The sequence below is a fragment of the Drosophila yakuba genome, chromosome 3L, assembly GCF_016746365.2.
Source record: "Drosophila yakuba strain Tai18E2 chromosome 3L, Prin_Dyak_Tai18E2_2.1, whole genome shotgun sequence".
NCBI lineage: Eukaryota > Metazoa > Arthropoda > Insecta > Diptera > Drosophilidae > Drosophila > Drosophila yakuba.
The window spans coordinates 2,769,757-2,783,133 of NC_052529.2; the positions used below are offsets into that span (position 1 = coordinate 2,769,757).

The 13,377-nt window shown below is 41.5% G+C and overlaps 2 protein-coding genes across 4 annotated transcripts; one reads left to right on the forward strand and one right to left on the reverse strand.

The window, feature by feature from the left end:
- Positions 1-208: 208 nt before the first annotated feature.
- Positions 209-3,693, reverse strand: LOC6532607 (sodium-dependent nutrient amino acid transporter 1). Of its 2 annotated transcripts, none has more exons than XM_039374041.2 (6): positions 3,356-3,693; positions 2,874-2,948; positions 2,403-2,754; positions 1,075-2,139; positions 740-916; positions 209-674 (listed from the first exon to the last, which is right to left on the reverse strand). In XM_039374041.2, the coding sequence occupies exons 2-6, from the start codon at positions 2,934-2,936 to the stop codon at positions 418-420; spliced, it is 1,914 nt and encodes a 637-aa protein (XP_039229975.1). In that variant the 5' UTR covers positions 2,937-2,948; positions 3,356-3,693; the 3' UTR covers positions 209-417. The 2 variants fall into 2 exon arrangements, with proteins under 2 accessions (XP_039229975.1, XP_002093351.1); XM_002093315.4 differs by having other exon boundaries at positions 2,403-2,730; positions 3,356-3,692.
- Positions 3,694-6,881: 3,188 nt separating this feature from the next.
- On the forward strand, positions 6,882-12,934 carry LOC6532608 (proton-associated sugar transporter A). Of its 2 annotated transcripts, none has more exons than XM_002093316.4 (4): positions 6,882-7,765; positions 10,543-11,964; positions 12,289-12,463; positions 12,526-12,934. In XM_002093316.4, exons 2-4 carry the CDS (start codon positions 10,562-10,564, stop codon positions 12,745-12,747), a joined length of 1,800 nt encoding a protein of 599 aa, XP_002093352.1. In that variant the 5' UTR covers positions 6,882-7,765; positions 10,543-10,561; the 3' UTR covers positions 12,748-12,934. The 2 variants fall into 2 exon arrangements, with proteins under 2 accessions (XP_002093352.1, XP_015049459.1); XM_015193973.3 differs by lacking the exon at positions 6,882-7,765 and adding an exon at positions 9,074-9,452.
- The last annotated feature ends 443 nt before the right edge of the window (positions 12,935-13,377 follow it).

The following is a 13,377-nucleotide window of genomic DNA, read 5'->3' on the forward strand; positions in this document are numbered from 1 at the left end:
AAGTCTGTTGAGAGACGGAGACAAATGCAGCGAAGAGTGATGGAGTTGCCTTGCTAATTGTTAGTTTTAAATATTGAACATTTCTCAGATAAAGTTGTCTTACCTTCGGCCAGTCGAAGCAATTTGTTGCCGTCTGGCCAAGAGAAAAAAAAAACTGAACAACTGACATCTGCAAATATGAGAAACCGAAACTTCAAACTGCCAGCAATTGGAGTTGCTTAAAAGTAAACTTTCGACTTAATTGATTTTTGTTTGATTTCATTTCGTATAAATGAAAATAAAAAAGTGTTTATAAAATATATTAAGTACAACTAAACAAGTGCCAAGCTAATTTCTAACTAGGAATAAATAAAAAAGAAACGCAATGCTTCAACGGCGACATAACACGATTTAAAAGTAAGTTTAAACCATTTTTGGTTAGCCGAAAATGCGATCACCAGCTGTGTAGCAAACACATCGGCGATTGAAATTTTTGGAATGTTCCTCCTCCTTGTTGCGCAGATACATTTGGTAATCCATCAGCTTTTTGGGATCCAAAGGACCCCAATCGGAATGCGGCTTAAGGGAGTTGTTAATGCGGCTCTTTAAAGATCCTTTTGTCTGCTTGCAGTTGGCATAAAATGCCCAGTAGAACAGCTGGCCTATAATGCAGCCCGAGACACACCAACCAATAACTATAATTAAAATATTTGTGAAATCATTTTCAACACAAATTATTAAGCATTATAACACTTCTCACCTCTATATGCCAATGGAAACTCCTGGCCATTGTAGCTGAGGGGACGCATGGTTAGCAAGCTGTACACCAGGATGACCAGCATGACCATGGGAGTGACAATGGACCAGCAGATCCGGTAGTAATTCGAGGTCTTGATGTTCAGCATGTACTCGGCATCTTGGCAGAGTCGCTTGGTGCCTTAAGATAAAGAAACCATATTATATATTCAAGTTAATATCACTTTGAACACATAGCTACTTAAATACTTTAGAGAGAAAGTGCTACTGTTCACTAATGTTTGTTTTTTCGGATTTATAAATTGGTTTAATAAACTAGAATTACTATTAAATGCTCACCGTAGATCCAGCCCACGGCAATGAGCTCAAAGATGGCCGAGACCAGGGAGACGAAGGTGACGCCGTGAAAGTCCATCAGCGTGATGATGTGCTGTCCACCGGGAGTGATGTAAATCAGTCCCACCAGAAACCCAATCACCGAAATGCTGACCACTATAATCCACAGCTTGACGTTCACAAACTGATCTTTCAGCACGGTCATAATGCAGCTGACCATGCCCACATTGCTGCCCACGCCCAGCATGAAGAGCATGGCGAAGAAGAGCAGCGAAAACACCTGAGGGAACATCTTGAACTTGGCAATGGCATCCGGATAGGAGATGAATGCCAGTCCAGGACCCGCCTTCACCACACTGGCAATGTCCTTGGTGCCCGACTCGTGCGCCAGGTTACCCAGTATTCCAAAGATAATCACACCCGAGAGCAGTGACGTGAACGTGTCCAGGGTGGTCACTATGTGGGCATCCCGGTAGACATTGTGACCGAAACGGTTGTACGAGGAGTACATGATGATCACACCGAAACAGACGGCCAGGGAGAAGAACACCTGGGTGACGGCATTGTACCACACCTGCGGCTCCAAAAGTTTCTCCCACTGCGGAGTCAGAAAGTACATCACTCCCGCGTAGGCACCTGGTAGAGTGAGTGCTCTCACGAGCAGGATGAACATCACCACGTATGGAAAGAGGGCCAGGACATAGGACGCCTTTCCTGAGCTCTTAACACCCCGAATGATGATTAGAGTTACGGTTAGCCAGGAAATGCCCAGCATTAAGGCCAAACTGCCACTGGGATATCCGATGCCCTGCTCCAGGGAATCCGTCTCATTCAGCACGATGCGTTGCAAGTAGAGTTGCGTGGAGGAGCTGAAGTTCCGCGACAAGGTGCCCTGGAGGGTCTGAGCGCCGGATGCACTCACGCAACCGTCACCCCACTCCTCGCGACAGAAGCTCCAGGGCAACTCCGATGCGAAGGAATCGAAGAAGTAGCGCAGAGTTAAGGCCATCACCGAGGCATAATACGTGGCCAAAACGCCGAGGGCCAATAGCTGGGCATAGCCCACACCTGTAAAGGGGTAAAGTAACAAAACAAGGAATTAGTTTTTTAATCAATCAACTGACTATTCAACAGGGTAACATTCTAGCTGGCCTCTGCAAGTTTTGAAATATTCAACAACTTGAATGACAAAAGATGTGTTAAAATGCTAACCTTAATTTCTAAATTAAACACAAAAGAACTATTAAGATGTATTATAAATGTATTACCTAAGAAACCATATACAGTTTCACATAACCTAGAATATATGTAATATTTCTCAAACTTTTTACCTCGCATGAGGGGCGCAAAGTCAAAGACCTGCACGATGCCACGACTGGAGAACTGTCCCAGCAGCATCTCCATGTAGTAAATCGGCTTTCCCACCACAAACAGGACGACAAGGTAGGGAATTAGGAAGGCTCCTCCGCCGTTTTCCAGAGCCGTGAATGGGAAACGCCACACGTTGCCTAATCCCACGCTCAGGGCGATGCAGGACATGAGGAACTCCAGCGAGCTGCCCCAACTGTCGCGGGCTTTCCGATCCGGAGACAGCTCACACGATTCCAATGCCATGGGCAGCAAGGATGGCTTTAGCAGCGCCTCGCCACTGCCGGCACACTGAAAGAAACCAGTACTCGGTTGCTAATTGCACTTAATATTTATATTTTACTGACTAGCACCGTAATAAAAAGCATGTGTATATTTTGGCGGCCCTTTAAAGAATCAAAACAATTGTGAGATATCCTTTTTGAGCAACTTACCCTGCTGGTCTCCAGTTGCGGTAGGCCGCCGCTCACTAGGATCTCCGTTTTCGAATCTTTCATCGTAGTGCGTTGCTGGAAAGAAGATAGGGCAACAATTTAGAGAAGAGGGGCAACAAATTCCCAGACGCTCCTCGAATTCAAATTGTCGCCGCCGGCGCTCTGAATTATTGAAATCTGAAGCGCTGAATTGCAGGACTGAGTACAGTGGAATGTCGCTAAAGAGAGCGACACTTAAACACTTCTTTAACTGTTTAAAATTTTTAGGTAAAAGACAGAATCAAATCGGTCTTATTTCCTAACTTAATTGAAAACGCTGTAAACTGAGAGTTCAAGTTGGCAAAGTTCCTCTGTAGATTTCTCAGCTTTCCAGCTGATGCAATCGCATATTACGATTTCAGCAAACTATATATTAATGTTTATCCAGCGGCAATTGAAGGGGCCAATTGTTTGCCAAGGCACAAATAATATAATATCAATACCTTTTAAGTATTTCTTGACGTGAATGAGGTAGACGTGATTTTGCAGTATGTTATCAACCGGCACCATGGACACACAAAATACACTTTATGAACTCGCAAACAACGACTACGAAAACACGCACACACTTTAAAAACAAACAATCAAGTTTTGGCGAAACTTTGTAATTTTCAACTCGTTTACTGTTTTACGCGATATAAAATCACTGCAAGCCAAATCCACCGATCGAGAACCGTTCCATCAACATTTCCCTTTCAATTGATGTTTATCTAGGTTTGTTTATTCCCCTCGTTTATTTGCCAGTCTGCTGTCTTTCCTGGGACACAAGATTCTGAGGTGAAGTGGAGAGCTGCGACCGGCTTTTATAGAGCCTCCGCACTGAAAACTCGGGTTTTGCTCAAAAGAGAGACTCAACAGAAAGGAGGGTCTTCAATCAGCCGGTCAATTTAGTTGATTGAAGTCCGAAGCGGATTTGGGCGGTGCGGATACTTTGATTTGTGCGTTCCAAGTGCTTAATTAAAATTCATTTTTGGCAATGTTTGCGTTAAAGGGAATTTTACTGGAACTTTACCTACAAGCAGAGGTTCAAGGCCCACGAATTAAAATGTCTGTCAATTTGAGCATAATTGATTCCAAATAAATCATATATCGAGCTCAGAAAATTCTTATGCAAAATCTGTAAATATGTTGCCTTCTTTTAGGCATTTTAGGCAATTAAATTCATTGGCAACTCTAAAGCTGAGTGCTATAACAGCCGCGATCGGTTAAGAAGTTTCATATCTATCAGCTTTGTGTAGAACCGCAAACCTAACGGATTTCCACAATTCAAAAAACGAATATTATCTTCATTAATTTATTTATTTCCACACAAAGTGGTGAGCTTATCAAATGCTTTAAACTCTTTATTTATGCGCATCCGTTGCTGTGTACTTACCTTAGACCGAATATAAACAAAACAAAAAGATTTATGGAGATAAGGGAACAAACGAGAAGTTTTGCTCGTTCTTATCGAAGATCCAGTCGCAATGATAACCTTGCAAACAATGACGGGCTCCGTGCTATCAATTTAGCTCGACTTTCTGCAACGCCTATCGCAAATGGAAGCAGTTCATCCAAAATATTGCTTCCATAAAAGCACATATGACCCATAATTGTCATATCTCAAAAACACTTTTTACAGCGACTGATCAAACATGAATATGACTTGCAATCATATCAATAAAAGTTATCATAAATGTCTTAGCTAAAGTTAATAAATAGCTATAAATATAAATGTGTTTTCAAAATGATTTATTTATTCCACGATTTTGTTGTAAGACAGCGAAGAAAGTGATAAATCACACGAACCTTCACTAATTTCCCTCAATTGTGTTAAACAAATAAAACCTTTTTCTAGCTGTTACAATTATTAAATGTTTGAGCAATGTAATATTTACCAAGAGACTGATTTTTTCTGTGTGCACCTAATGAGAGCAGGAGTTAGGTAAGTCAATGACCCAAAACCACTGTGACACCACTCAGTGGTTTTGATAAACGCACCGCCCGACTGGGCTTAACCACTATTTTTTTTACATAATTCGCTTCGCTTTATTTGATGCCACACACACGCTTCAATTGGAGATCTCAACGCTGGCAAAAATCGCGCGTTTCCGCTAATAGTTCCTGTCAACTATATGTACATCCAGCATATAACAAACTAATGCAAACATAACCCTCGAAATCTGAGAATCCGAATCTAAACAATCCAGCTGGCACAATAAGTGAAGCAGCGCGGGGGTAACAAGTTGCCCGTCATTCTGGGCGAATATTTTAGCATCTTGATGAGGCCGAAATGAGATGGAAAGTTTGTCATAAACGGTAGTCGAAACAAGAACAAATACCAGCGTGTTATACGTAAATAACTGCCTTGTATATATGGCTGATATTGCCATTTCAAGGCATCCAAATGTATAATTTGACTTGGAATATGTTTATTGTCTGGCAACAAGATATGCCGAACCAAACTTGTACCATTCCATCGTTAAATAGATTCTAAACGGTTGTCAAAATATTGTAAAATCCGAGGTGAGATACGGGATATCGTGATGTACTGTTACTACATCAAAGTGTTTTTTCCAAGTGCTACATAACAATAATCTTCTTTGGATGTGCAATTATCTGGCTTCTGAACAATGCTCCCAACTTGAGAAAAATTATAGAAAAAGTCAGCAGCAGAACGCATTTTAAACACCGCACTTTGGCAATCGATAAATTACTATTAAAGGATTTTATTGCCAATTAATTATAGTCACTTGACTAATTCGCTTTTCGAGTGCCGCAGACGGCTGAGATTTGATAACCGACACACACCGTCCACACACCGAGCACCGAGTGTGATAACGTGAAGAGCTAAATAAATAAACCAAAGAACAAACATTCGAAATCAAGTGGAATTTCCCAGCCTATGCTGTGCGGCCAGTGTAATCTAGGATTTCAATCCACCCTCGGAAAATCACCCGAGAATCACTGTGCATATTACTACATCCATGAATGCCTATGCTTTGAAACCTGTCGCCTCTCGTCGTCGCCTGTGAAACAAGTTTCATGTGTGTTCACTGTTGTTCACTGCTGTTCCCTGTGGCCAGAAATTCAGGTAAGCAAGAGTGTTCCACTCAGGTGCCCAGAATCTACAGGCACCTGCAGCAGGGCTAGATCAAATCTCTTGAGATAGGTTGGCTCAAGAACCAAGAACCAGGAACTGTGCTAATGCTAATTAATAATTAACATAATTACACACAGATTGTGCTATGTCGTCAGATAAAATGCATTGCGAATGAGCTGAGGCGAAGCAAAAAAAAAAATAAATAACACCTAATATCAACATCAATATTTATGGCGAGATTTGTGTGCAGAGAAAAAAATGCAGACCATTTAGTATCTAATAATTATAATGTCGGGTACATGAATAAACATCAGCTTACACTCAGCTGAAGTCTTATCTGCATGCAAAAGTATCTTAGAGTACGCATATAAATAAACCACAATGTTTTAAAATAATATGTTTTCATCAGAAGTAATTTACTTACAAGTAATAAGATAGTTTTTTATAATGAATAAGAAATTACTTAAAAGTAATGGTAATAATGGTAATATAGTATTATCAAAAATTAAAAACTAAAATAACATAATGTGATTTTTACAATATAATTTATAATCAGACTAACACGAATTTAAAGAGATACATCACGAAAATACCAGAATGGTTCTTTGAGCATTTTGATAACTTGCCACGGAAACGTTACTTATCTTTTCTCTCCGTGTGGCCACTGCTCCTAAGACAAAGAAAGGAAAGGCCCGACCGGACCCGATACGATAACACGTCGATCGGAGGGAGAGGCGGTCGGAATATAGAGGCCGCGATATAGAGGCCCGATCCGATGAAGAGTACTCTGGGATGCGAGAGAGAGCGAGGCAGAGCTATGGGCACCCGAACTGCCACTGCCACTGCCGACACATATGCTGTATAAATTGGTGCGTCCAGAGGTCCACCATTCAGTCGCAGAGCGAACCAGAGCAGACCAAGATCACCTCGAGCAGTCGTCAGTAGATCCACGCATTTTGGCCATCCAAAAATAGATCAAAGTCATCGGAAGTTGAAGGCAGCGCAAGCAAAAAGTTCTGCAAAAAATAGAACATAAATTTTCCATTTTCCATTTGCTGCGTATCGATTCGGGGGACATAATTCGGAACTGCGTAGTTTGTCGGGAAATTGTGAGGAAAACTCAGCTTTCATGTCTTGCCAAAATATTCGCAGCGTTCAGGCTAAAGGAGTAAACAGCTGCCGCGTTCGACAAGCGGCAATGTCAGCAGTTTAACAAGAAAGCAAACGTAATATAACCCAAAACGAATAACAAATCCGTCGGGCTTTTACGCACATATAGTAGATAGATATATCACTGAATTTAATAATTCGCCAAAGTGCAAGTGCATCGATAGAGACACAACTTTCCGCGGGAAAACAAAAACAAAAATTGATTTCGTTAGCCTTTTGCCAGCACCAACTGCATGGGTAAAGTTATGAGAGTGAATTCATTACCGCCGCCCGCCCACAACTGCCACGCCCACGCCCGCTCCAAGCAACAACAGCAGAAGCAACTGAAGTTGAAGAAAATCGAAATATATTTTATGTTCAACAATTTGTGCAAGAGAAAAACTTTAACGGAGTATAATTTATTGACACTAAAACAGAGCCGGGAGTACAGTGAGTGAAGCGAACCGCAAGCGCAGTGACAGTGATCGTTAAAATTTTAATCAACATAAAAAATATCACAAAAAATAAATAAGTCACACTTCGAAGCACCAGTAAATAGTTAGAAGAACGCATTTCTGAGGAGCGTGGGCTGTCAGCAAATCAAGGATTGAAACACACGGAGGTGAGTTTGAGCTATTCCATTTTGTATTTGTTTTAACTATAATTTAGATGACTTTATTTGACTTTCATGCTTCTGGGGATTTGAGTTAAAGCTACTTAAAACAAGGTGGTTTCCTAAAATATTTTATTTAAACCAGTAGGGGGTTTTTTTTTGGAAGTACGAGACACTTAAAACTCCAATTTACGCTAGTTTCTAAGCTCATTAACTGCAGACTCACTTTCAGGCACTTTTTTTCCAACTAAAAATCAAATTAGCAAAAAAAGTACCAACGTCTTAAATACTTTACAATGGAAACTAAGACGTCAGTAAATAAATTGCCTGTCGCATCCACAGTTTTACGCAATTAACTAAATTTCGTTCGAATTTGCTCCCATGATTAAGGGAGCCATAAGAAAATAATAATAACACAGTTCATGCCTCTTCACAATAAGAGGATCAATTACGCCTCGATTGCCGGTCAAATAAGCTGTCTATGTGCTGAAAGCTGAAAACTGAAACCTACCTATGTATATGCTGGTGTGTACTTGTATATGAACAGTATAGCCGGGTTCACACCCCCACAATAAAGTAATATGAATTTAAAGCAGCAGCAGTTTAATAATAATCATGTTAATTACAAAACGGTTTAATCGCCATGCAGCCAACTACGAAAGCAGCAACAATGGAATTCATCCGATTATTCAGACGAAGACGTGTGAATTTAACATTGTGATATTTTGCTAACGGATAGCTGTATGTTAATTATTTCCTCAATAACTCCCCGATATACATATATGATGACCTTGACCCCTTTGTATTCTGATTTTTCCGAATGATTCACTCCAGCCCCCGAAGAGTTGTCAACTGCGGAATGCTTATCAGGTGACTTCCTAATCGTAACCGGCAATTAAAGCCAGCGGCTACTTAATTAATGCCCCAAGCTCATCATTTTGTTGTTATTTTGTTTATTTAAACATTTATTGACCTAGTCTGCGGCGATTTAATTACCAGCCGCCGTTTTGGTTTTGTTTTTTTTTTATTAATTTTGCGAGAATATTTATACATATTTAAGAGCATCAAATCGGTGGTTCAAATGGGGCTTGGATTTAAAATTCCAGGAGAAAAAGAGAGTATCCACACCCACATGACCTGCAACTTGTCTCAATTACCACGAAAATGTGACAATGTGAATGACACTCGAGCCGGCGGCGTACAAATTAGATGTTTTGTATTTTCAATTTATTCGAGCTTTTATTATGATTTTATTATTCTTGTTGTTAGTGCCCATCACGTATGGAGCAGATAGGTTTTGGTCAATGGCTCAAAGACAGCGCTCGCCAGCCAGACTTGTGATTAAAGATAGAGAAACCCAGAAACCCAGAGACTCGGCAATTCGAAGACCCAGACTCAGTTGCGATTTGGACACGCGACGTTTTGGTTGTAGAAAAGTTTTTGGTCCCGCCTCGCACAAAAGCCGTTTAAAGATCACCCGCAAAGATACAATTGAACCCAATATAAACCGCTGATCCGATCCGTCAATTTGCAAAAGTGTTCGCCTGCAATAGTTCGAAAATGTTGCTGATTGTCAAGTTCAAGCAAAAGAGAAACTGAGTGAAAGATAGTAGCTGAAATACGAGAAAACCAAAAAGAGTGATTAAATAGTTGAACCAAAAAGTGATATTAGACAATTTAATATTTAGGAAAATAAGTAAGTTTACATAGTCACTTGGATGCTTAAACGTTATGAACACTTTGTTATTAGTAGATCAAGAATAAATATCATGCATTTTCGAATAAAATGCGATAAACAACTCTATTTCACAGAAGCTAAATTTGATATTAACCCGAATAGTATTGAGTGAATTCCAAACAAAGCTCGCAATGTACAATCTTTCGCAGAGAGTGTGTTTTATTTGTGTATTCCGATTACATGACTGGGTTTGTGAACCCATTTCGGTACTTCGATTTCGATTTCAATTCCGATTCCGCTAACCAGATAAGCCTTCGAATCACAATTCACGCTCGTTTGTCTTTCGCTGTGATTGAATTTGTTTGTAAACAAATGACGGTCGTTCAGTGTTCGCACTCTATAGGCAGTGACACAAATTGCGAGCCTCGGTGCAATTGAACTGGAATTGAAATTCATATTCATTTTCATATTCCATATTTCGCCACTGCTCCGTGGCCGCGCATCTCAATTAACCAGAGATCTTTGACGCCTATTTGCATCTTCGACGTGCCGCACGAGATCCAGATGTTTCTACTTTAATCGGTTCAATGTCTATGTTCTCTGTTCTCTGTTCTCGGGGTGCGATGGCAAACAGCACGATCGTCGTTTGGTAATTAAAGATTGAGATAGGGGAATTAAGCCCAGATGTGACCCAATCGATTCATGTGTGCTGCACCCCAGCAGTGGAAAGTTTTTGGGAAATCGGCCAAATCTTACGACTTGAGATTTTATTTCCCTAATGATTATTTTTAATGATGTACGCCGGCTTAGATTGAAATGATCCATAAAATTTTTAATATGTTTCGTACTGTAATATAAATTATTAGTTAGCAGTGTAGAGGGTAGTTCAAAGTACTTACAATATATATTTCCTAGCAACTGCTTACATTTAACTTACATTGTTTACTTACATTTTTTACTTACATTTTTTACTTACATTTTTACTTACTTACTTACTTGTACTTACTTACTTGTACTTACTTACTTGTACTTACTTACTTGTACTTACTTACTTGTACTTACTTACTTGTACTTACTTACTTGTACTTACTTACATTTTTTTAAACAGTCAGTAAGACCGGATCGAAATGGTTGGAGTTACCGCCGACGCCTCGCAGGCGAATCAGCTGTCCTCGGTGCGGAACCCGATGATCAAGTACATGCTGAAGACCCGGGAGAACCATGCACGGGAACAGGATCACGACTACTCCCACGTCTTTCGCCGGAAGACGCGGTTCGAGATGTTCCGCCTGTCCGCCATCGCCATGGCCATTGAGTTTGCCTACGCGGCGGAGACGAGTTTCGTCTCTCCGATCCTCCTGCAGATCGGTGTGGATCACAAGCACATGTCCATGACCTGGGGACTGTCGCCTCTGATTGGATTCTTCATGTCTCCGCTGCTGGGCAGTATTAGTGATCGCTGCAAACTTCGCTGGGGTCGCCGACGACCAATTATCTCGATTCTCTCCTTTGGCATCATGTGCGGCTTGATCTTGGTGCCATATGGCAAGGATCTGGGTCTGCTTCTGGGCGATGCCGGATATACATACGCGGAGCCCGCCTTGAATTTCACATCTTCGTCAGCGGGAGCAGTGGCTGCCTTGGCTGCGGGTGAGACCGCAACTGGACCTTCTGCCTCCGATTTCAAGTTCGCCGTGATCCTTACGATTTTGGGCATGGTCCTATTGGATTTCGATGCGGATACCTGCCAGACACCTGCGCGCACCTATTTGCTGGATATGTGTGTGCCAGAGGAGCAGCCCAAAGCCATGACCATGTTTGCGCTCTTCGCCGGCTTTGGCGGAACCATTGGATATGCGATTGGAGGTGTGGATTGGGAGACAACGCACATTGGCAGTTTCATGGGTGGAAACATACCCACGGTGTTTACCCTGGTCACCATCATATTTGCAGTGTGCTATGTGATCACGGTGACCACATTCCGTGAAATTCCACTGCCCTTGATCGAGCAGGATGAGCTGCTGCGTCCTCTGTCCGAACAGGCCATCAAGAAGGAGCTGAAAAAGAAGAACAATACCATTTATTATATCCAGGAGACCACTCAGCTGGAGCTGCAGATGGCCAGTGATGATCCCAAGCGAGTGGAGGCACTGCAAGGTAGCTACCAAAATGGCTATTCACCCGCTGTGGAGAAGCAAAGGAAGGCGCAGGACTTGGAGACCCAGTCGGACTACGAGGCTCCTGTCTCCCTGAAGGCCTATCTCAAGAGCATCTTCATCATGCCCTACTCCATGCGCATGCTGGCTCTGACCAATCTCTTCTGCTGGATGGGCCACGTCACCTATTGCCTGTACTTCACGGACTTTGTGGGCGAGGCAGTTTTCCACGGTGATCCCACGGCTGCTCCCAACTCGGAAGCTGCTCTCAACTACGAGGCTGGAGTGAGATTCGGCTGCTGGGGAATGTCCATATACGCGTTTTCCTGCTCCATTTACTCGCTGTCGGTGACCAAGTTAATGAAGTGGTTCGGGTAAGTCTGCCAACTTGAATAATGCCATCGGAATTTGTTCAAGTGTAAACATATATTTCTCTTGCTTTGGTCAGCAAATTCTGATCTTGGCTTAACATTGACTCTTGGCCAACAGCTACTTCTTAGCTGCCAACTGTCTAGTTTACTTTTTGAATTCTTAAAGACGCTAGCTTTGATTAACCCTGAACTATAAAATGCATACGTCTGTTCTCTAATCAAATGTGTATAAGAAATCTATATTCTATTTTAAATTTTGGTATTTTTCTTATGAAAAAGTGTGTATTGATTTTACATGCTAACCGTGATTATCTTGCCTTATTCTAGAACCAAGGCCGTTTACATTAGTGGAATGATTTACTATGGTATTGGAATGCTAGTCCTGGGCTTGTGGCCAACTAAATGGGGAGTTTTAGTATTCAGCACGTCAGCAGGTATTCTTTATGGAACCATATTTACGGTGCCTTTCATATTGGTGGCCAGATATCACGCCAAAAATTGTGTAAGTAAACTGAAAACATACTTTTTAAATATCACTATTTAATCATTAAATATTCATTTCAGTTCTGCATTAAGAACGGCGAGACTGTGCCACTGAAGCAGGCTCGTGGTTTGGGCACTGATGTGGCCATTATCAGCAGTATGGTGTTTATTGCCCAGTTGATTGTATCCCTTTCCGTGGGTCCTTTGGTATCCTGGATGGACACAACGTGTGCCGTGCTCTACGCCTCAACGTTTCTGTCCTTTTTGGCGGCCATTGCAGCCATGTTTGTGTTATATGTCTAGGAATCTACGGATATAGCGCCGATCGATTATTACATGATTTTACGTAGCGTAAATGTAGCTAGTTGAGTATCTTTGCCTACTTTCTGGCAGTATCTGCGACTGCACTCACAATGTTGTGGCATACTTTAAGGATGAAGCGTATATTGTACTTGTATTCATTTAAAACATTTAATTACTTTTTTTTTTTAATAACTGCATGAATTCTATGAACTTAAACTAGTAAAATACATTTATTTTCTACCCCAAATGACTCAAGAAAATTTATTTCTTCAAGCAAAACAATAAGCTGAAGGGCGGATATTAGTTTTTACGCTCGTGCGTGGCATTCAAATGCAATTTTTAATTTCCTCAAGTGCACTTTTTTTCCCCAGATGCTGCCAATTTCCTTAGCAGCTGCACATGCCACGCCCCTCCCGCCCTATCCGCCCTTCCCTGGGCTTTCTTGTAAGTGTCAAAGACACATTTCCGTTGTCGCCTGAGTGATAAATAGCATTTAATAATTTTCCGTGCGCACATTTCAGGTTCTCCGCTGCGAATAAAGCAATTAAATTCGCCTTTCTTGGCGCTGCTCGCTTCGTATTTCAAATGGAGGTGAAGGTGGTCGAAATATAAACAATAATTGAGGAATAT

Coding starts and splice junctions, on each gene's coding strand:
- LOC6532608 (XM_002093316.4), top strand. CDS start 10,562: ATGGTTGGAGTTACCGCCGACGCCTCGCAGGCGAATCAGCTGTCCTCG. Junction 11,965..12,288: donor AAGTTAATGAAGTGGTTCGG/GTAAGTCTGCCA, acceptor GCCTTATTCTAG/AACCAAGGCCGTTTACATTA. Junction 12,464..12,525: donor GATATCACGCCAAAAATTGT/GTAAGTAAACTG, acceptor TATTCATTTCAG/TTCTGCATTAAGAACGGCGA.
- LOC6532607 (XM_039374041.2), bottom strand. CDS start 2,936: ATGAAAGATTCGAAAACGGAGATCCTAGTGAGCGGCGGCCTACCGCAA. Junction 2,755..2,873: donor CGCAACTGGAGACCAGCAGG/GTAAGTTGCTCA, acceptor AAGTGCAATTAG/CAACCGAGTACTGGTTTCTT. Junction 2,140..2,402: donor CTTTGCGCCCCTCATGCGAG/GTAAAAAGTTTG, acceptor ACCCCTTTACAG/GTGTGGGCTATGCCCAGCTA.